Source organism: Solea solea, chromosome 8, assembly GCF_958295425.1.
Source record: "Solea solea chromosome 8, fSolSol10.1, whole genome shotgun sequence".
Lineage (NCBI taxonomy): Eukaryota > Metazoa > Chordata > Actinopteri > Pleuronectiformes > Soleidae > Solea > Solea solea.
Window position 1 is genome coordinate 9,522,229 of NC_081141.1, and position 21,489 is coordinate 9,543,717.

The 21,489-nt window shown below is 42.2% G+C and overlaps 2 protein-coding genes across 3 annotated transcripts; one reads left to right on the forward strand and one right to left on the reverse strand.

Annotated features, from left to right (window-relative positions):
• Positions 1-4: 4 nt before the first annotated feature.
• Positions 5-5,749, forward strand: entr1 (endosome associated trafficking regulator 1). Its single transcript, XM_058636701.1, has 10 exons — positions 5-154; positions 1,142-1,260; positions 1,346-1,426; positions 1,716-1,819; positions 2,248-2,401; positions 2,841-2,914; positions 3,021-3,132; positions 4,018-4,080; positions 4,910-5,049; positions 5,356-5,749. Exons 1-10 carry the CDS (start codon positions 112-114, stop codon positions 5,444-5,446), a joined length of 981 nt encoding a protein of 326 aa, XP_058492684.1. The 5' UTR covers positions 5-111; the 3' UTR covers positions 5,447-5,749.
• Positions 5,750-6,533: 784 nt separating this feature from the next.
• Positions 6,534-21,368, reverse strand: ccdc180 (coiled-coil domain containing 180). 2 transcript variants are annotated; one of them, XM_058636679.1, is made up of 37 exons: positions 21,211-21,368; positions 20,488-20,582; positions 20,319-20,398; positions 19,643-19,752; positions 18,617-18,745; positions 18,066-18,176; positions 17,784-17,879; positions 16,899-17,062; positions 16,704-16,811; positions 15,699-15,778; positions 15,492-15,580; positions 15,178-15,297; positions 14,160-14,333; positions 13,701-13,816; positions 12,419-12,545; positions 12,277-12,331; positions 11,980-12,092; positions 11,721-11,902; positions 11,438-11,607; positions 11,077-11,257; positions 10,854-11,000; positions 10,628-10,772; positions 10,393-10,509; positions 10,228-10,305; positions 10,062-10,145; positions 9,685-9,821; positions 9,541-9,590; positions 9,331-9,388; positions 9,163-9,231; positions 8,782-8,848; positions 8,473-8,608; positions 8,035-8,195; positions 7,834-7,959; positions 7,630-7,726; positions 7,338-7,416; positions 7,083-7,212; positions 6,534-6,977 (listed from the first exon to the last, which is right to left on the reverse strand). In XM_058636679.1, the coding sequence occupies exons 1-37, from the start codon at positions 21,268-21,270 to the stop codon at positions 6,813-6,815; spliced, it is 4,206 nt and encodes a 1,401-aa protein (XP_058492662.1). In that variant the 5' UTR covers positions 21,271-21,368; the 3' UTR covers positions 6,534-6,812. The 2 variants fall into 2 exon arrangements, with proteins under 2 accessions (XP_058492662.1, XP_058492661.1); XM_058636678.1 differs by having other exon boundaries at positions 7,338-7,428.
• Positions 21,369-21,489: the final 121 nt, after the last annotated feature.

Sequence of the window (21,489 nt, forward strand, 5' to 3'; positions counted from 1 at the left end):
GGATTTGTCCTGCAGTGGAGAGACGGCGGGACTCGGGAGCATCCGCCGAAACAAGACGACGACGAGGACAACAGGGATGAATAAGTGACTGTGTCCACCACCTACGTCATCATGTCCAAACAGAGGACAGCCAAGACCCTGATCATCACGGACGGTGAGTCCACGTTCAGATCACTCCAGAATACGTTTGTTTGTTAGGATCAAAACAAACAAACATCACATTTCACTTTCAAGTTGACACGGAGTGTGTCCACAGTTTAACAGCTGCGAGACACACAACATCTGGATTCATCATCACCACCACTGTCTTTGTCTTACATCTATGTTGTTTTATTTATTTATTTATTTATTTGTTATTGTTCTGTGTACCTTAACCGTTAATGCACTGACACAGTCAGATCTGACGTTCACTGACCATCACTGAGAACCAAGCATGACCACTGTTATTGACATCATGGCTGCCTGTGGTAACACAAGGAAAACAATTTTAACAACTTTACAAAGCAAGTGCTCATCTAGTAAAATATACACCAACTGGAAAACTTAAGCTCATGTCACTTAACTCAGCATTTTACATCAGGACATAAGTTGTTGATCCAGTAAGTTCAAATACAAGCAGAAGATTCCCGGTCCTGTGTCCTTCCCAGTTAAAAATCACTGTGGATTTTGGTGCCTGGAGTTTACAAAGAGACACAAACTTCAGTTTATAGTTGGAAAAATGGCAAACACATTTTTAGAATAGCGTACATTTTTGAAGCTAGTGTAGATTTAACTTAGGTGAGCCTTTTGTTAAGTGTTTTTCCTCACGTCTCTACTGGTTCACAGTAAGGACATGTGTACAGTCGGGTCAGTTCTGACGATGTGTCACCCTTCAAAAAACCTGAACTGTCTTTTTAAGTTGGGTCCAAGTTAAATCTCCAAGTGAGATCTATGTTATTTTGTGTTTTATTTATATTAGGTCTATATTAATGAAATGTTTTTCCACCATAGGTCTTTGTGAGATCTTTGTTGTAGCTACATTAGGTCTGTTAGATCCGCTCACATCAACAAGATCAGAGACTAATGACATGTATGTCTGTGTAAACCTCCTTAGTAATAAACCTGATTCTCATGATAACTCTTCACTGGTTTTTTTCTCCAGATGAAGAGATGCAGCCTGGTGAGCTGAACCCCTTCTCCTTCAGAGAGTTCCTACGCTGGAAAAACGAGGACTTGGACCAGGACCAGGACCAGGACCAGGAGCATCAGGCACTCAGTGAGGTAGGTAGACCACAGAGTTTTTGTAGCAAAGTTACAGTTTCACTGACTCACTATGTTTCTGTCTCTGTAAACCCTCTGCTCTCAGGGCATCTTTGATGTTGGGACCTCAACCATTGACTCTGATGTCAGAAGCCATTTCTTCCACGAGCCCTCTCTGGCACCACGGGTAGAGTAACTTCATGACTCAATGTGTGCTCACTGGTTTAGGTTCAATCTGAATCTAACACAGCTCCCAGGCTCTTGGATGAAAAGGTCAAGATCGGATGCGGTCAAAAAAACAAAACTACTTTTTCTTGAAGATGAGGACAAAAAAAACAAGGTTTCATGAGACACAGGAGAAGACCACACCTGAACTTAAAACCACTTTATTTACAACACAGTCACTGGTGTCCTAGGTTAACCATCAGTTACTCATATGAAGTAACAACCAGCACTGTTTCTATCTGTCCAATCAGGAGGAAGAAGAGGAGGGGTGGGGGCGGAGCTTTCAGTCTGGTGTAGACAGCACTTCCTCCCTCTGCACAGAGGAGGAGGAGGACGATGATGAAGAGGAGACCAGGTCAGTCTGCTCTTTGACTGGTAGACTTGTAGTCAAGACCGCCAAAACCGAGACCAAGACAATACCAATACAAGAGGGTATTGAGACCAAGACCAAGACAGACCAGGTCAAGACCAATTGTAAAATCAATTGAAGATACACAATTATAAACTTAAAATTGCATCATGTCTTATTGTAGAAGCCAAATTACACTGTTTGATATTAACTTCCCTGAAATGGATTAGGCCCAAAGTTAAGTCAACACAACGGTGATATGCAGATGTTATTTTAAATGATACCATTTATTTAGTTACCTTGATCTGATCCAGGATCAGTTTACATATTTTTTCAGTTTACAAATTGTTTAACATTCCGCTGTACATCAAACAAATCATCTGAAACTGAATATTCATCATAGCTTTAGTTTGAGCTGGATCTCAATCAAACAGGTTCTCCTCAAAACCTGATGACCAGCAAAGAGGAGAAGGGGGAGGAGGAGGAGGAGGAGGAGGAGAGAACTATGAAGGGGATGATGAGACCTCCATGGCAGAACCTGGCACTTCCCTCAGGAGAAGGAGTGGAAGGAACAGCCACATACAACAGGTAACACACAGAAAACAGTGTTTCATGACCAGAGCAGAACCCCAGAGAACAGGGAATGGAGAACATTTAAAACATGGAATAAAGAACAGAACTGAAGACATGGAGCAAAGAACCCTTCTGAACACAACTACCTCTATATATTACATCAGCTACCACCACTACTACTACTACCACATTTTTAATTAAAGAACTAAAGCGGTTTTTATTTTAGGACTTTTTGTGCCTTGTTTTATTTTTGCTCATTTTAAACTCAGCATTGTTGGGCAAACTCTGGTGTTTCATTAAACAGAAATCATCATTTTTGAACATGTTTTCAAACATTCAAAGGTTTTATCCAGGCAGCAACAGCTGGAGAAAGCACATTTTATGTTGTTGAAATTATTATGTTTAAATTATGATAGCACATTAGTGTGTGTGTGTGTGTGTGTGTGTGGTTCAGGTAAAAGAGGAGAACATGTTGTTAAAGAGAACCATCCGGGAGCTGCAGAGGAGTTCAGACGCTAATGAACGCAGGTGATTAAACCCCTGACCAATCCCACTACAGCACAGATTAACCAGTTAAAAAGAACAACAGACAATTTACCCATCATGCCTCTGTGTTTGTACTCTTCCCCATCAGAGTGGTGGAGCTGACTGAGGAGCTGCTCCACAGGAGGCGTAAAGAGGAGAAGGAGGCTCAGGATCTTGAGAACATGGTTCAGTCTGTGGAGCAGAACCTCCACCTGATGACGGTATGGACTAGGACTAGGACTTGTCACGTCACATCCATGTCCTCGTCACTCAGTCAGTTCATTCACACCAGGGATGATGTTTCTACTGAAGCTTCATGTTAAAGCTTGGGTAGGCAACATACAGTATGTTTGGTGTTGATCAGAATGTTGATCATTCTAACCTTTCAGCATAATGTAAATTTGAGAATCTGAGTATCTGAGAGAGAACTACACTTGTGCACCTCCACCAGACTCACTGTTCCAGCAGTGATAACTGCCCACGCTGCAAAGTAACCTAAAAAAGGAAAAAGAGTGAGAAAGCGAGAGTCTAACAAATAAAACAAGTGTCACTTTTCAGAGATGGGGAGATTTCTCAGTCATCTGTTGTGTCTGTGTTCATCTAATGTGAGGAGGTAGAGATGAGAGATGATGACAGACGTGAGTACAGATTAAAAGCAGATATACTGTTGTGGATTAGGGCATGAATGACTTCCATTTTTCAGATGGACGCTTGATGACGTCGTCACATTGACACAGCTGTTTCAGGTAACTTTAGTTGCACAACAGAAAGTGATTAAAGGGGTAAACCCCCACTGGACTCGCCCGCTGCCACACTCAGAACCTCTAACCTCAGCGTGATGACCGGTTACCCAACTCTCAATTAAATCAGAGAGATTGTATTGTGTACTCACAAGTGCACACACAGAGAGCAACAAAAAAACATGCGACTTGTCAACTTGTGCCACTGACGTCGACCCATCGGCTTTTCTGTTAATGCCCTGCTGTGGATTGTGTGAATGTCTAGGACAAAACAAATAATCCCTTTCAATGTATTTTATGACTCTATTTTATGACAACATTTTGACTTTTTTATAAATAACTTCTACTTATCTATTTATATAACAGAAGCGAGCAATGAAGGCTGAGAACTGTGTGTCCAAACTGAAGGCAGAGCTTCAACAGCTACAGGTATGTCTTTCTCACTATTTACAATATTTCTGTCATCATTCCTTGAAGAGGGGTGAAAAGCACCTGACCTTGAACTGCTGAAAGAAAAGCAGAACATTTGAACATGCAGACACACCAATTCTTATGTGTTCTTAAATGATGCTTTATATAAAATGTTTTCATTCCCTGATGCTTGAGCCACTAGGTAGACATTGGACTTTAAATCAGACTTATAGTGCATTCCAGTTGAAGGAAAGTAGGACATTTCAGTTTGAGCATCTCCTAAAGTTGTAATTTCAAGTCAACTAATTTGAACGCATGCTCCAAACTCACAATTCAAGATAGCAGCTCCTTAAGATGTATTATGATTATTTTTTTGTCTTTTAGCACTTTTGCCTGTTATGTTGGTATGGTGTTTTATGTATGAAATGACAGGTTATGTGACGACAATGGGCTTACCTTGTCTTGCTACATAGAGAACTGAACCAATAAGACTAACATTATCTGACTTGTGAAATTATGTGGAAACTGTATCGCACTTAATTTGGTTGTGGCATCATTCCGGTTCCATTTCTGTTTTTTGATGCAACTGTTATGTGCTATGAAAGTTCAGGACGAGGCAGTGACTCATCATTACTGCATTATTTACTCTTAACCTCTTGTGTTACAGATGAAGTGTTTTTGTCACAACAGTGAAACTAATTAATCAAAAGTTTTATTTGTACAAAGATTCAATTTGTCACATGACACATGAAAACAGCTTCTTCACTTTACAATAATGACAGTGATCCTGCTGTATGAGATGTATGCAGATGTGGACAGAGTGTGAGTTTGTGTGTCTGTGATGTAGGTAGAGGTGGACTTGCTGCGGTCAGAGAACGACAGTCTGAAGGCGGCAGAGTCTCAGGTCATTATGACGATGAGGCAAAATGCACAGGTGGCGTCTGAGTATCTGAACAAATCGGCAAGCCACGCCCACACTTCCATCAGGTCAGTACATGCCATCAAACAAGGATGGTGCCACCTTGTGCTTGTGTACAGATGTTCCACGGGTTAAAAACACATGTCATTTCCACCAGTAAATCAGCATCATACTAGCAACTGTCAACATATCGTGCTTGCTTAGATTCAGGACGAGAAGACTTAAAATCCAACATCTGTGCATCTTTCTGTCTGTGACATGTTTGTCTGACCGCGCCCAATGAATGTCATTGCCTATACCACTGGAATTTTATAATTATACATTTTTTGGAAGCCCCTGCGCCTAAAACTTTCTGTCTGTCTGTCTGTCTTCAGTCAGCTGTTGAGGGAAGCAGAGACACTCCACCTGGTCTCGCAGCTCCTTCAGTCCATCGACAAGATTTCTACCATCAGCTCAGAGTCCTGAACCCGTCCAGACTACACCTGCACCTTCCCTCTGATGGACATGAGGATATGGTTGTCATGGAAACAGCACAGAAAGGACATTCTGTGAGTCTCGATCCTCACCTGTACTGAAGCGCTAATGGCATCACAGCAACTGGGGGGGACGTCTGGTTCCTGATTGGTCAGTTTGTTGAACATTGTCTCTTGAGGACAGAGTGATGACAGCGACATTGTAACAGACGGTGTCATCAGGACTGAAACATGTCATCGATCGTGCAGCTGTGAATATTTTACTCTAATTAAACCTCTATGTTTGTTTATCAAACACTTGAGTGTTTTGTCTGTTACACCTGAGAGACTGGGGGCGGGGCTTACATGTGCTTAAAAAGGGAGGAACCAACACTTATCTGTGACATCACCACCGTAACAGCTGTAACATCACTGCCAACTTCTTTCACACCAGTCTCATCCATGTGCATCAAAACACCCACACTTCTGTCTCAGCATTGGTTGAACAATGTAACCACGGTTACCATGGTGCATTTACTTTGTAGCCCCAGCAGACACTGGCAGTTTGGTTGAGTTTACGTGATCGTTCAGCTTTGGTGTGCTAGTACGAGGTTCTGACACAGTGAGCACTGACTGTGCTGTGTGTGACCTCTGCAGGAACCAGTTTGATTTGGTCTCACATGACTACCAGCGAGATAACTAGGAAAAACATTTTTTAGCCAATTTTTAAGTCTGCAATATCTTAAAACATGTTGACCACTAAATATCCTAATTAGACATCCTTGTTTGGCTTGAAAGTGAAGTTTGTAAATAGCTCACTCTCCCACTCTCACACCAAAGTCCATTTTCTTTGCTCACAGAGACACAGGCTGCTGGTTTACTGCCTCGTTTGGTGAGTTTGTGTCACTTCTTGACAAATGATTTCAAACATCAAAATCACACAATACTCAACACATTTGAATTCACTGATGGAGGCTGCAGTGGATCAGCAACTACTGTGTGCTGTGATGTAAAAAGCACAGATTCTTTTATGGACTTTGGAGCAAGAGTGAGTGGTTTTCAAAGTGAAATGGCCCAACAGCAAGAAAAAGCAGATAATGTTAACTTAAGCAGGTGTGGATTTTATTCAGTGAGCCTTTTGTTTATGTGTCCGTGCCTTATAACTCTTATAATTATCCCTCAGCAAAACAGTTGAACATCAGGAGAACTTATATAATATTCTCACCTTTTTCACATCATTCTTCAACTGAAGATCCTCCTCCTTTAACTCATGCCTTCTTCTTTAGCCCCTCCCTCTTTTAGCTACAACTTAAAGGAATGTGTGCCAGTGTGTCTGTTATTTTGATATGTGTTGATGTTTGTGTGTGTGTGTGTGTGTATCAGTGTACTGATGCATGGGTGTCAGTGTGTGTTAGCGTGTTGATATGCTTCAGTGTGTTTATTTGTTGTCTCCAGTGTTCGTTCCACGTCTCTATTTCACTCAGTTGTTTTTGTTTGTTGACATCTGAACGCAGCATCTCCGATCTGAACAGCTGTTCAAACCGCTGAAACACACACACACACAAATGAATCACATACATGAAGTAAATAATTGTTTTGTCTTTTTCTGGGATGGGTGTGTGTGTGTGTGTGTGTGTGTGTGTCCACACCTTCACAGCAGCGTCTCTCTGCTCTATGACAGTCACATGTCCCATGGTGCATCTGGTTGTGGTGATGGATGGTGTGGTTGCTGGCTCAGTGCTGCTATAGGGCGACAGGTATGGTATACCAGGCCAGGTCCTGACACACACACACACACACACACACACACACACACACACACACACACACACTTGTATATACCATACATCCAGATGTGTCGTTGTGATGTCACAGCTGTGATGTAACACGCCGCTCAACTGTACCTGTTTCCTGTGCCTGGTGTTTCTTCTGGTTTAGGTGCTGTCTCCATGGTAACGGTGCTGTCTGAGTGTTGGTGTGACACTAGCTTGGTTTCTATGGAAACAAAAAATACTCATGTTATAGCCTTGATAACAATCTGTGCTAATGCCTTTAGGATACACTAAATCATATATTTGTGACACTGTCATTACACCTAAGACATGCCCATGGCTGCAAGTTTATCTTCTAATTGGCCAGAACGCACATATGACCCAAGTCTGAGTGGGGCACGCAGGTCAAAAGGTCAAAGGTTACCTGCAGGTGTGAGAAGGTCGTCCAGCAGAGAGAGCAGTTTCTCTGTCAGAGAGGCTAGTGAAGTTATAAACTCCTTTCCTTGGGCCTGCATACACTCCTGCACACACACACACACACACACACACACACACACACACACACACAGAGTCCTGTTGTTAAGCAGTCTCAGCTCTCCATGTCCTATTTCACCTGTATCTGTCTCACCTGTAGTTCCATGTGTAAGCAGCAGATGGTGCCGTGCAGCTGCTGCTGTCTGGCCTCCTCTTTGCTCACAACCAGTTGCAGCTCATTTTCTCTAAGAGACACTCGCAGCCGCTGGACGTTCAACTTCTGGAAAAGAACACAAACATGGTCTCACACAGAATGAACACAAACACGTACTCAACATTGATCCCAGATTCACACCTTGTCCTGCTCACTGGCTGCCAGACACTCCTCCTGCTTCTTTCTGAGTCCATCCACCATCTCTACAAACCCCACCTCCTGTTGTTGCTCATAGTTGCTGATTAAAACAGAGGGTAACGAATGCAGCAAGTCCCTGAACAGAGATTGCTGGTTGGCCAAGGCTGACAGGCAGACAGATAGGCAGAGAAAGAGAGACTGTTATTTGCTCCACTTCAGACCATAGAAATAAAATACACAGATTGCTTCCACAATGCATCACATGCTCTCTACCTGTACTTTTTTAGTGATGTGCCTTTATTTTCACTCATACCTTATTACCAGCATGGCCTTTCATTTTAATATTTCTATATCGCTGTTTGTTCATCTTTACAAAACCTGATTCAGAACATTTCAGACCTAGTTCTAAAGTTAGGGTCAGGTACGTGTGGGGGTGGTTACCTTTTCTGCTTGTGTCCATTAGCTTCATGGCCTGTTTCTGGTATCCCAGCAGCCTTTGCTGCATGCTCTCAGCCCATTGATCCAAAATCTCAGGAAGCAGCTGAAACCTGCCGTGACGTTCACTCTGGTAAAAGTCCTTAGAGACAGAAAGACAGATGGATAATGTTTGTTTGTTTAAATTAAACTCATACTAAATTCAGTTCGCTGGACTTTGACAATGAATTGATACGAACAGTAACTTAAATGTTTGACAAGTGTCTACTTATTTCTCTCCTCTTCTAGTATTGTGTGGTTCATGCTGTCTCTTACTTCTGCAGCCACCAGGAGGACATTGTTAGTTTTCCATAGAATAGACTTCACTGTGGACATGAAAGACCTGAAACACAAACACAGTGAGATCAGAGATAGGGGCAGTCACACAGAGGATCCAAAAGGACTCCTGTAACTCTGAGTTTGGCTCTGCCTGTAGTCCACCTCCAAATGAATAAAAATGATTCACTTATTACAATAATATGGTGCTGACATGAACTAATGTGGCTCAACATTGTAACGTAGGCAGATCATGGTACATCTATAAATCCAGATTTGAAGGTGCTCTGACAAAAACACAGTCTTTCCCTACCACTGGTCAGAGACCAGGAGCTGGTCTGTACCAGGTCCACATCATATATATTCTGTGAAAACACTTACTGTGGCTCCTGTTCTGGTTCTGGTCCAAAGATTTGGAACCTTTGGTCAGTCCTTATGGATCTGCAGCCCCTGTCACTCACAACACACACATCACAGCTGTTACGAGTTATGTCACTTGTACTCTGCGTGTGTGTGTGTGTGTGTGTGTGCGTGTGTGCATGTGTGTACCTGCGTGCACTGACAGACTCAGTACATCTTTGATGAATATGTTGCACAGAACTCAAACCTGCAGACACACACACTTCAGCTGTCAGTTCCTATTGGCACTGAACAAAACAAATCTTTGTAAATGAATGATAGGACAGGACGATTATAATGTGTGTGTGTGTGTGTGTGCTTCTTTAGAAGTTTTGTTAAAGGGGACAGGTGGACTCAGACCTGTTCTGTCTCTGTCCTCTGCGGCTGCCTCCTCCTGGACCAAAGACAACCTGACATTTCATGACAGAGAAGGAAGATGTTTTTTGTCATTTGTGTTAATATTTAACACTATACATATACACTGACATCAGCTGCAGCTTGTACCTGTTCAGGAACTTAATGATGTCTGTAGCTGGGTCATCCAGGACAGTTACACCTGCTTTGCTGGGCTGCAGTAGACCAGGTGGAGCAGATTGGTTGCGCTTCCTGGACATTGGTGAGGCTGACAGAGTGAGGTCTTCCTGCAATGGACAGTCATCAAAACACATGTTATTTAGATTGCACATGGACATTAAGAGGACCAGGTAAGTCAGGTAGTCCTGCTGGGCAGGAAGAAGCCTCAGGTAATTCAAACAGTAAAACATTCCAATGTTGGTCCAGAGGGATATGAGTTAGTCCAGTGATAATGAAACACCAGAGAGACAGGAGATGGTTGAAGAAGAAAGCTGATGTTTTCCAAATACACAGGTAGGATAACCTACCTGTTCAAATATTAGATACTGAGAGCGCCTCCTCAGGTCTTCACCAATTGAAGACACAATACAACACACCTGATCTGGAGACACCTGCAGACAGACAGAGACGTAGACTGGTCAGAGAGTCACATGACAGACATTTTATAGATGGTAGATTGGTAGTACTGTGCACCTGTGCGTCCTCCATACTCCTCCTCATGTCCTCCAACCTGCTGTTGATTGTTGACTGATGCTGGTTACTGCAGGCGGCCTGTAGACAGGTCAAAGAGATAAAGACAGATGGGTACTTCAGACAGACAGACAAGTCAGACATACATAGATAGAGACAGACAGGTACCTCAGCTCTGATCTGAATTCGTGTGCTGTTGATAATTTTGTCGATCTTCTCGATGAATTTCACCTCAGACATCCGCAGAGAAAGTTTCTCCTCAATTTGATCAGACATTTTCTTGACCTGGAGGAGAACAACTCATCTTTACTGGACAGTTTGATACCTGTCTCACAGTCATACTGGACTAATATGATATAAGGAGAACCAGCATGAGTGATGTGGTGGAGAGACAGTAGTTGACCTGCTGTAAACTCTTGGACTCAAACACCTCCAGCTCAGAGAAGATGGACTGCTCAGTGGCAGTGATGTGCTTGGTTTCCTCCTTCAGCCTCTTCTGTAACATCTTCAACTCCTGAGGAGCAAACTCACCTCCTTCACTGAACAACCTGCAGGAGGAGAAAACATAGTAATCACTGTTAAGTCTTCCCTTCCCTTTGTCATATGAGTGTGCAGGTGCTCAGATCAACCTAAATGAGCTCAGGAGTCCTGTTGTTTTGTTTCTGACTTCCTCCAGTCTGATGTGGACTGTCTTTCTGAAGGCAGTCTGACAGCTCTGGGTGTGTTTGATGTGTTGATTCACACAGTCCTGCAGGGTGGAGCCCAAAGCCTCCAGCCTACAGAGAAACACAGACACGTGTGATGAATGTTTTGAACCACAGCTTAGTGAGATGACGGCAGATCAGCTGTTACTGTTGGTTGCTGTTGGCACTCAGGATGTTGTCCTCCATATTGGACAAGGTGACGGTGATCTTGCTGTTGTGACTGCTGATGGAGGCCTGCAGCTCCCGCAACTCCATCCTGCAGGAGGTCAACACATCCAACACCTCCCCACAATGGACCTCCACACATTGGCGATGAAGCAGCAGCTCATCTGAAAAACACACTGAAAGATGAGGGCTTGATTTTATGGAAAATGATATGTATACTGTATACTGCTCTTGATTTTGCTTATGGGGATGGTTTTAGAACTCATCACTGTGAGTTATATTAGAAGGTGGGATGTTACTCTGGCAGTTCATTAACAAGCTGCTGATTTACAAGGCAGTCTTACCCAGGCGAGGTTGATATAAGTGGGTCTCGATGTATTGGGGGTTCAGCAGCTGCAGTTGAAGCTCTTGGTCCAAACATACCGCCTCCTTCTTGTCTGTTACCATAGCAACAGTTGACTCGAGGACACCATGGAAGTGCTGCTCAAGTTTGTCCAAGAAAAGAGTCCGAGTCCTGGACAACAAACGCACACGCAGTTAGCCATACATAGTGTGTGAATTAGGTTTATGCTATTTAGTTGTGATGATTAAGGTACATTGTGTATGTGTGTGTGTGTGTATACAGACATGCTTAGTGTGTGTGAAAGCAGCTCCAAAGGAAACAGGCTCAGATGTGTTTCCTTTTTCAGATTTTCCTGCAGGTTTGGGATGGGGCATCTGAAGGCGGGGCCAGTGTAAGTCACACTGCTTGATGACGTAAATGTGATGTAGTTGCTGATGTCATAGAGATCCAGTAGAGAGGATTCTGCCTACAAACACAAATGTTTTTTTTTTATAGACCAATAGAAAATCAGTCAATGTTAGTCATCACTGATCAGAGTTTCACCTCAGTCAGCCAATCATGAGGAGGCTTGGCGGGGTCAACGTCATTTTGACAGCTGATTGGATGATTATGCGTCATCTCCTCTGGTTTCTCTGTTTCAGGTTTCTCACTGATCGCTACACAAACAATAAAATAAACAAAGCAAACCCAAGGTATTCATGACAAAACTTAGCAATCGACAGTTAGGCAATACAAAAACAACTTGACTAAAACAAAACAAAATGACAATTTAAAAAATTGAAAAAATGATCTAAAATTAAACCAACAGACAAAAACAGAGAAACAGGCAGAAAGACTGACTCAGGCTAGTGGATTCCATAGTTGATAGGTGAAACTTCTGCAGTTCATCTGGACCCTGAGGAGGTGGAAGAGGATGAGGAAGGCATAGAGGATGAGGAGGATGAAGAAGATGAAGAGGACGACATGTGGTTGCTGTGGTTACCAGTGTGTAGGTGTGTCCCAGGTGGTAGAAAGAGCTCAGGCTGCTGCTGTAGGAGAGAAGCTCGTCGAGAAAGAGAGATGGGAGACGATCCAACACCTCCCACTGCTCAGAGATACACTGACTATAGCTGGACACAAAGAGTCACTGTAAGAGCACTCTATTATTCTAACAAAGTATATAAATACAAATATATATTTTAATTGTGTAATATGAAGTGTGTAAAATGTCATTTGTAAATTGTTACGTATACACATATACATAATACACAAATGTCAAATGTAATTTTGACTTGCTTTGCAAGAATATTTTTGTTAAAACCAATAAAACTATTTGAATTTAATGTAAATTAAATTGACAAACACAGAGAGACACAGACTTCCATTTATTCAGCTAGCCTAAACAATACCTAACCCTAACATCTTAGCCCAGAATTTAAAGTCCTTGTAAAGTGAAAAAAAAAATCTTCTGACCACCAACTTGCCAAATATGAATGATTTAAAAAGCCTACAAGAGTTAAAAAATATTGCTTCAAATCATCTGAAATTCAGCAACAATCCCTGCCCTGAAACACTGGGGGCGTGTCCAACACAGTAACACTTTATTGGCTTTAATGAGTAGAATCTAAATGTAAACACACTTTATTAAAGTTCATGTAAAGAGGCGATGGTCACCTGCTTTGGCCCTGCCTAAAGCATGTATATGCAAGTTCATATGTGCTGGAGGAGTTCTGTCCTCTCCTAATGCACTGCCACACACACATTCCACACTGCCTTTTCCACAGCCATATAGAGAAGCAACATTGCCCTAATTTTGGTCACAGTTTAACGACATTCTTTACAGAAATACAGAAAAAAGAGCTGGTTTATCTACAGTGCTGCCTCCTCTCTCTATCAGTGGTACCTGCAGCCTCACAGCAGGAGTCTGCTCTTCTTTCTGTTCTTCTTCTCAACTTCATTTCCTCATCTTTAGGAGTTTAAAATAAAATGGCAGAGCAAGCAGTAGTGTGGGAAAAGGTACACAGAGTTGTACTTTTTTTGACATGTTTTCAGCCACTATTTTCTAGTAGTAATATAATGTGTGAAGAGAAGAAGAAGATCTCTGTAGAAGAAGATTTTGGTCCCCATTAGGACTACTAGTCCTGACAAAATCAGTGTTGATATAAGAAAATGTCCTAAAAAGGTGACAAATACAAGCGTGTGCACACACACGTCACTGTGGTATCAACTGCAATAAAAGTATACAGACAAACAGTTAAGGGGCAATAGCATGTGTCCTGCCACACCTGTCTTTGATCTCCTGCAGGTAGAGGACAGTTTTCTCCAGAGAAGTTTTTAGAGTGTCCTCACTGCTCTGCTCACGGAGTCCAGCCAGCAGGTCATCCAGTCGCATTTTCTTACCCTGACAACACAGTAACACAGTGTTACAACCACCTTTTCCTTGTGTATGTGCCTGCAGGTGAGTGTGTGATGAAGTGTGTGAGTGTGTAGGTGGATCATGGGAGCTGATTAGTCCTGCACCAGAGGTTCCAGTATGAGAGGCCGGATCATCCCAGCAGCAGTGGACTTTCCTTGAACCATTCACAGCCAGACCTCCAGCAGACATTTTTGTTTTTAAAATGTTTTGTTTCGTGTTTTGCTGGTGGTTTCTTGGTATATTGGGAATATCCCTAGCCTGGCTGTAACAGAAGTATCAGGGAAAACACTTGGACTCCAGCAGTGTCTCTCATGACAGACAGACTCACCTGTATTTGTTCCAGCTGTGAGAGCCGGAGGTCATTCAAATGTTGCTGTAATTCCTCTTCTCTTGTCTCTAACCTACGATTGTGGGTCTCCCATAGTAGCGCTGCTCCTCGCATCACAACAAACACGCTGCGGCTGAGACTGAGAGCATGACGTGCCACAGAGTCACAGCACTCCTGTGGAGAAAAAGCCCGCTTCTTTAGATGGTGATCAGGATTAAGAAATAAGGCAGTAATACAAGCTGTCAATGGTTAAAATAAGACAGCTGTCTGCACCCTGGCAGACTCACTCTCAGTGAGAACATGACTGCCAGCAGTGACACTAGGTAAAACAGATATTAAAGGTAAGGCCATTTGAAAAGATTCTCACCTAATAACATTTATGCCAGCTATCCTAGGAATATGCTGTCATTTCACTTTGCCATCAGACAGCCAACTGACACTGTGTGGGTTTGTAAGTTGATGATTCTTCCACAACAAATTCGAGAGAGAAGATCAATATGTTTAGTTAGCAGGGGCCAAGGATAATGCTGGTCTACTGCTCCCTTTACAAAGCTCCAAAATAATGCATCTGAACTTACTGATGGAGACAGCAGTGGATCAACAACTCCTGTTTGCTATGACGTAAAAACGATAACATTCTCTGTGGATGTTTGACCCTGACTTTAGTTTCCATTCAAAAATGGCTAAATGTGAGATAAAGCCACAAATACTTTCTCAAGCAATTGAACTTAAAGTGGTGTTGATTTTATTAGGTTAGCCTTTTGTTAACTGGATAAAGTCTGTTTGCACTGAGAGTGAGCCTCACAAACTATCACTTTATGACAGCAAACATGTATATTTTGTGTCAAATTATTAGGTACACCACTTTGTGTGATCATTGTGGGGAGACACGTGTCATTGTGTAACACAAAGACACAAAATAGGCAGCAGCCGACTACACATAGACTCACACTCACATATAAAATGAAAATATGAAATAATGTATGAACTCTGCTGACGACATGTTTGTGTGACTAACGTCTAAAGCAGCCAATCGCTCTTCATCCTGATTCTGGAGTCGTCCAATCAGAGGCAGCAGCTGCAGGCTGACAATATCATTCACCTCCACTTCTGACAGCTGCAGAGCTGAGAGCGCCTCCTGCAGGAGGAACCAGTGATATACACAACAGACATGATCAACAGACACAATCTTCCATTATTTAACAGTCACTGATCTCAAACAGTGCCACAAACCACAAGTTGGAACTTAACACTGAGCTGACCTTTGGTTTTCTATACAGAAGACACATTTAACAGTGTGTGTGTGTGTGTGTGTGTGTGTGTTGTTGTTACCTTACAGTGCTCCACCTCAGTCAGTCGCTGCTGCCACTTCTGTTCATAGCACAGTCTCAGCTGATGAAGGAATTCTGCATGAAGACTGTCTGAACACACACACACACACGCACACACACAGAAGTTTGTACTATTTCTGTGAACATTACATCTAACTCCTGAGATCTGAGGTAAATTGGACATAAATATGATTTAGACAACAGGTACCAATCTGTTGATTCACAGCAGCCAGCTGGTTGAACCAATCAGATACCAGAGCGGTTGAGCAGGTGGGTGGGACCAGGGAGCTAAAATACAGACACAGAGACAAGATGTGATGGAAAGATCAGGAGTTACCAGCATCAAAACCAATAGAGAGGAAGTCCTGAACCAAAACCATGACACATTACTGATGTTAACAATATACAATGTGTTGAAGTTACCTAAACCAATGAATCACTCCCTACTCACTCAATAGGGGATTACATAGTGTGTACACCATGTTGTAGTGTTGTTTGAGTATAAATGTGAAAGGTAGTGGAAAACAATGGTGACAATCTTAAACACAGACATACAAGCTGCTCAGCCCTAAGTTTTTAGGTGGGTTCTGATGAAGAACCTTAGGCATTCTGTACATCTATTTTAAAAAGCTATTAAGGTATACAGACACTCAGGTACAAGTAGGGTTCCATGTCAAAGAATAAAAGAAAAAGAAAAGAAAATGAGCTTGTGGAATTACAGATACAGTATGAGGATAAAAGTTTCCGAGCAAGATAAAAAAAAATATATATATTCTCAGATATGACTTAAAGGCAGCAATAAATAAAAAAGAACTGAAAGACACCAGTTATTTATATTGGAGAGGAATAATACTTAGTATATGAATTCATGGGCCACACAGTTGGTGTAGTGGTAACACTCCTGCCTTTACACCAAGAAAACCCGGGTTCGAGCAATATGGGAATTAGCTAAATTGACTCTAAATTGACCGTGAGAGTGAGCGTGAATAGTAGAATGGTTGTTTGTCTCTATGTGTGGCCCTGTGATGGACTGAAGAACTGTCCAGGGTGTACCCCACCTATCGCCCTATGTCAGCTGAGATTGGAACAACACCCCCCACGACACTCCTGTGACAGTGAGCAGGGAGGATCATGTCTGCTTGACTACAGAAATGTTGTACACTGCAGTATAGAACTTGTTCTAATGTTTCTTCACAGGAGTCGCTGCTGTTACCTGATCCTGGAGATGAGGTCACAACGTTGTTCAGTCAGATCTGGCTGAGTTTGATTTATCTGCTGAACTGAGATCAGCTGCTGATCCTCATCACTGCTGCAGAGACTCCTACAAGAGAAATATGACTGATCCTGAACCTGTTTATTTACAGTTCTTCACCTGTTTGATCTGTCTATGACCTAGTTGTCCACCCACCTGAAGTGTTCTATGACCTCAGTGACCCTGCTCCTTCTCCAGCGGCTCAGAAAGTCCTCCCAGCACAGACGGAGGAGTGACTCCTGCTGCAGGATTTCCTCCTTGAGGACCAGCAGCAGATGGGCCAGGTTGCGACGGTTTGCCAGCAGAGACTGATTCAATAACTGACACCCACAGAAGAGAACTGTCAGGATACCTCCATGGAGTAGGGTGTGGTTATTTATGGTGTCATGAAGCTGTCTTTATTATGAGATCACAGACAGAATATAAATAAGCACAGGGACAGGAATCAAGAGTGTAAAAACAGAAAATGAGAGGTGAAAAATAATCTTGTGGAGAATCAAGCTGTTATTCCAGGTGACTGAGCACAGTTATGAAGGTCGCACTGAGGCCTCAGTCTGCTTGCTCTCACTTTGGGCTTGACACTTCTTCAATTGCTTTCACTCTCCTACTTTGGAAATCCTCCTCACTCTCTATGTAATCTGTGCTCGATCACAGTTGATTCATTGTCTCCCGCTTTATCCTTCACATGAGGGTCGCAGGGCTGCTGGTACCAATCCCAGCTGACATAGGGCAAAAGGCAGGGAACACCCTGGACAGGTCCCCAACAACCATTCACTCTCACCTATGGTCATATAAGCTCTGCATGTCTTTTTCTTTTTTTGGACATGTGGGAGGAAACTGGAGAACCCAGAGAAACCCATGCACACCTCTTGCTGCACCACTGTGTGGCTGATCACAATTTATACATTTGTACAATTACTTTTCACTCCTCAGTTTCTGTTTTTACACTCTCAATTCTTGTATATATTCTGTGTGCACTTTGTTTATAGTGACAGCTAAATTATGCTGTAGTTATGATGTGTGTCAGAGGTCAGAGGTTACCATGGCCTCAGTGTGGATCAGTCTGTGGATGTCAGGTGGCAGCAGGAAGCTGATCTTCTCCAGCAGCTGGCAATACTTCCTGAGCACAGCTCTTATCTACCCACACAAAGCAGAGTAAGAGACAGACCTTGTAGCGGATTTTGTTTGACCCTCAACTAACTGCTGAGTTCAATTCCTCCTGCCATGACTCTCCAGCATCTCAATGACCTTTACCCTGCACACTGCAGAAAAAACATTTCTATCATTTAGTCAGTGTAATCTCATTCAAAAATATAGTCTGACCTCATTGGTTCTTTGCGTCTCACAGTCGCTCAGTTTAAGGTTCATCTCCACGACTCGCGTCTTCTTCAGTTTCATCTCCTTCTCCACCTGCGCCCAGAGACCACACAGGTCCTATCCCCGGAGACAGAGTGTGAATGTGTGAGTGTGTGAATAAAAGGTAGAACGTTGGAACTGTGTAATTATGTCAGCATATGAACTGTAACCCGCGTCTCACCTACAGCCCCAAGAACACTACCTATCAAGATTCAGGGTTACTGTTCTTAAAAATGTAAAGTCACAAAATAACATATTTGAATTTGTGCCATGATATGAAACGATCCCTCTATATGTCACTTCACTGTGATCAGCTGGTGTTTGCAGAGACACTGTACTGGATTATATAAATTCTCTGTTTTTTAGGTGGATTTCTGGAGGTTTGTTGTTGATGACATCAGAGATTATTAGATCCTTAGGAAGTGATGTCACCCAGAGTCATATCATGTGTCGTAGGACCCTCAGATGAAGACTGACTTTTGATGAAAAATGTTGACACTGGAGATGAACTTGTGTACCTGCAGAGTGACATCATCTAGGTGTTCAACCTGTTCCATTCTGTCCTTCAATGTGTCCAACCGCAGGTCCACCTCCTTCAGAAAGGACAGCAGCTCCTCACTAAAGGTCCTCACTTGAGTCTCACACACCTGACAGAACAATATGTCAATCAGACTTTAAAAGGTGTAGGGTGTAAACCACATTCTAAACCAGTGTGCATACAGTGCTATACTATAGGTGTATCACATCAGTGTCTATACTCTATACTGTTGATACTTCCTCAAATGTATTGTGTCATTGTATACTACCTAGGGCTGAACGATTTTGAATAAATATCGAGTTTTTTACATCATTACTCTCATTTTTTACTGTGTGATATTTCTGTCAAAACAAATATGTTATATTCAGTCAGTAGAATAAGATGTGTATAGATCAAGACAGTAATTCATCAAAAATGATATTTTGACACACATTTTGGCTTTGAAAAATATTGCACCTCCTGCCATTTGAAAATTGCAGTTGGCTGTGTTGCTACTTTGATAAAAGTTTGATTAATTGTTCAGCCCTAATCCTACCTAAGATGTGCTTTAGTGTGTATTGTATCTGTATTATACAGTATTGTGCAAAAGTCTGAATACAGAAAATGTGGGCAGTATGTATGTATAAGTATGCAGTTTTAAAATAACACATTTGTCAGAAAGTAACTGCTTCTGTGTCCAGTATTTAATGTGACCTACTTTTACACTTGAACAATAGCACAACCCTGGCTGGTGTGCAACCCTTATTAATGTTATTGTCCTTTTAGTTCATGTGGACAAATGTCTACTATGGACAAATAGACAGTTTGCTAATTTATAAGAGCAACTTCCAGTCACACCATTCCAATGAAATGCAAATGATCACAGAATATGACAGAAATAAAAACAACAATGCTGGTGGTGCCCTAAGACTTTTGCACAATACTATCACTGTGTGTACACTACATCTGGTGTATTGATTCAATGTGTAAACTGCCCCGTGCTTGTTAAATGAGTACATATCTCCACCTCGGCGAGTTTTGTCAGTTCAGCATCCAGTCGTCTGAGAGATTCTGTATGATTTTTACACCTTTTCTCTGTCAGACGTGTCATGATGTCAGAGCTTGGACAATGGGCTGCTGTAAGACAGAGAGCGGTTGTTACTGGTTGTGTGTTGGATATAATGCTGTCCCTCAGTCTGTGGTTGTGTTATACCTCACAAACCAACCAGACCCTCATCTAATTTACAAAATCTGATCAGCCTGTGCTGACGTTATCTTATCAGTTTACTGGTCTTTTATTTATTATTACTATTATTACAGGTTCAGTCATTTCAGTTGCATTAGCCAGCAGACATCAGTATAATTCAATATGATTAACCCTTAGAACACTATTAGCTTGCCTGCTTTTTTCCATTCTTATGTTAAAACGTGTATACAGAGGCTATATATGTGCAATATAGAGATGCACAACCTATACGCAATCTGATGAAATTATTATTTGTGAAATTTGTCACAGTTCAGTTTTTTTTTTTGTTTTTTTTTTCAATATACAATATAAAATGAATCATAACACATAAGAAGATGAAATACAGTATTTTGGAAAGCCTGAAGATGTGACCTATAAACATCCCCTCCCAGGATGTCCATATCAGGAGTTGTGTATTATTCCCAAGGCAATTTACCAAGTGTTGAATAACACTAACCCAGAGTGGTAGGAAGTTGGCTAACGTCATCAACTTCATGATTATCCACCTGCTGCCCCCTGCTGGAGGACGACAACAATCTGACAGAGAGATAGAAATAATATCGTGAACAGAAATGAAAAACAAAATGATAAAGAAAGCACATTAAGAGTCTCTCTCTCTGGGTTACCTGCTTATAGTGCTGGAATGTGTGTTGCTGTCAGCAGACAGACAAACTGTCCTTGTGTCCCTCCGTCCAGCCAGCAGTGACCGAGACAGTTGAACCTACAAACACACAAATGCAGGTGTCAGCAATATTCCACCAGCACAACCAGAGACAGACAGGAGTCAGGACAGGTGAATGTCAGGAGGACAACGTTAAAGAGATGACACAAAGATGAGATTGTTGTTTGACAGCTGGTTAAGCTCAGGTTTAGAATCCTGACAGGTAAACGCACCAATTATAGGGCTGGCCAAACAGAAATGTAATATACTGTATAATAATAATTATAACACTGATTATTATTATTACTAGGGAATTAGACACAAAAATGATTGCTATTATTTAGATATCATCTTTAAGTGCCTTGACAGATAAAGTGAAAACAGCATACAAAGTGGGAACAGAAACAAATGTAAAAATAAATCATATTAACAATGGCTCTGATCAGTTCATGTACGTCAGGACACTTTGACAGAACCAGGGAGCACAGTGAACAGTGACACTGAGCTAAATGGAACTCAGCCATGATGAATTTATTTACACCTGTTGTTGTTGTTTTTTTGTCAAAATGGCTGCTGTTCACAAGGACGACTTCTTAACTCCACTGCCAAAGAACAGCAACATAATCCCCACGCAAACAAAAATCTATTCATTTCATCACAGACTGTGCTGACGTGAACACTGACCCACCTGAGCGTCAAACAGCTGCCGGTAAACCTTCCCGCTCCTGACCGCTCTGCTCTCACACATGCTGGCGGAGGAGGCCGTGTGTCTCACGGTCTGTTTGTCCGTGTTTGTTCACGGTCTATCGGTACAAAACCTGTCCGTTAAACCGTGTGTATGTACGAGCCGTGCGGCAAGTTTGAAAGTTTTCCCGTCACCGTGACAACGGCTGCGTTCAGGTACCGCGGAGTAAATCGTACATCACACACATACACGCTCAGAGAGTTAACACATGGAATCAAATCT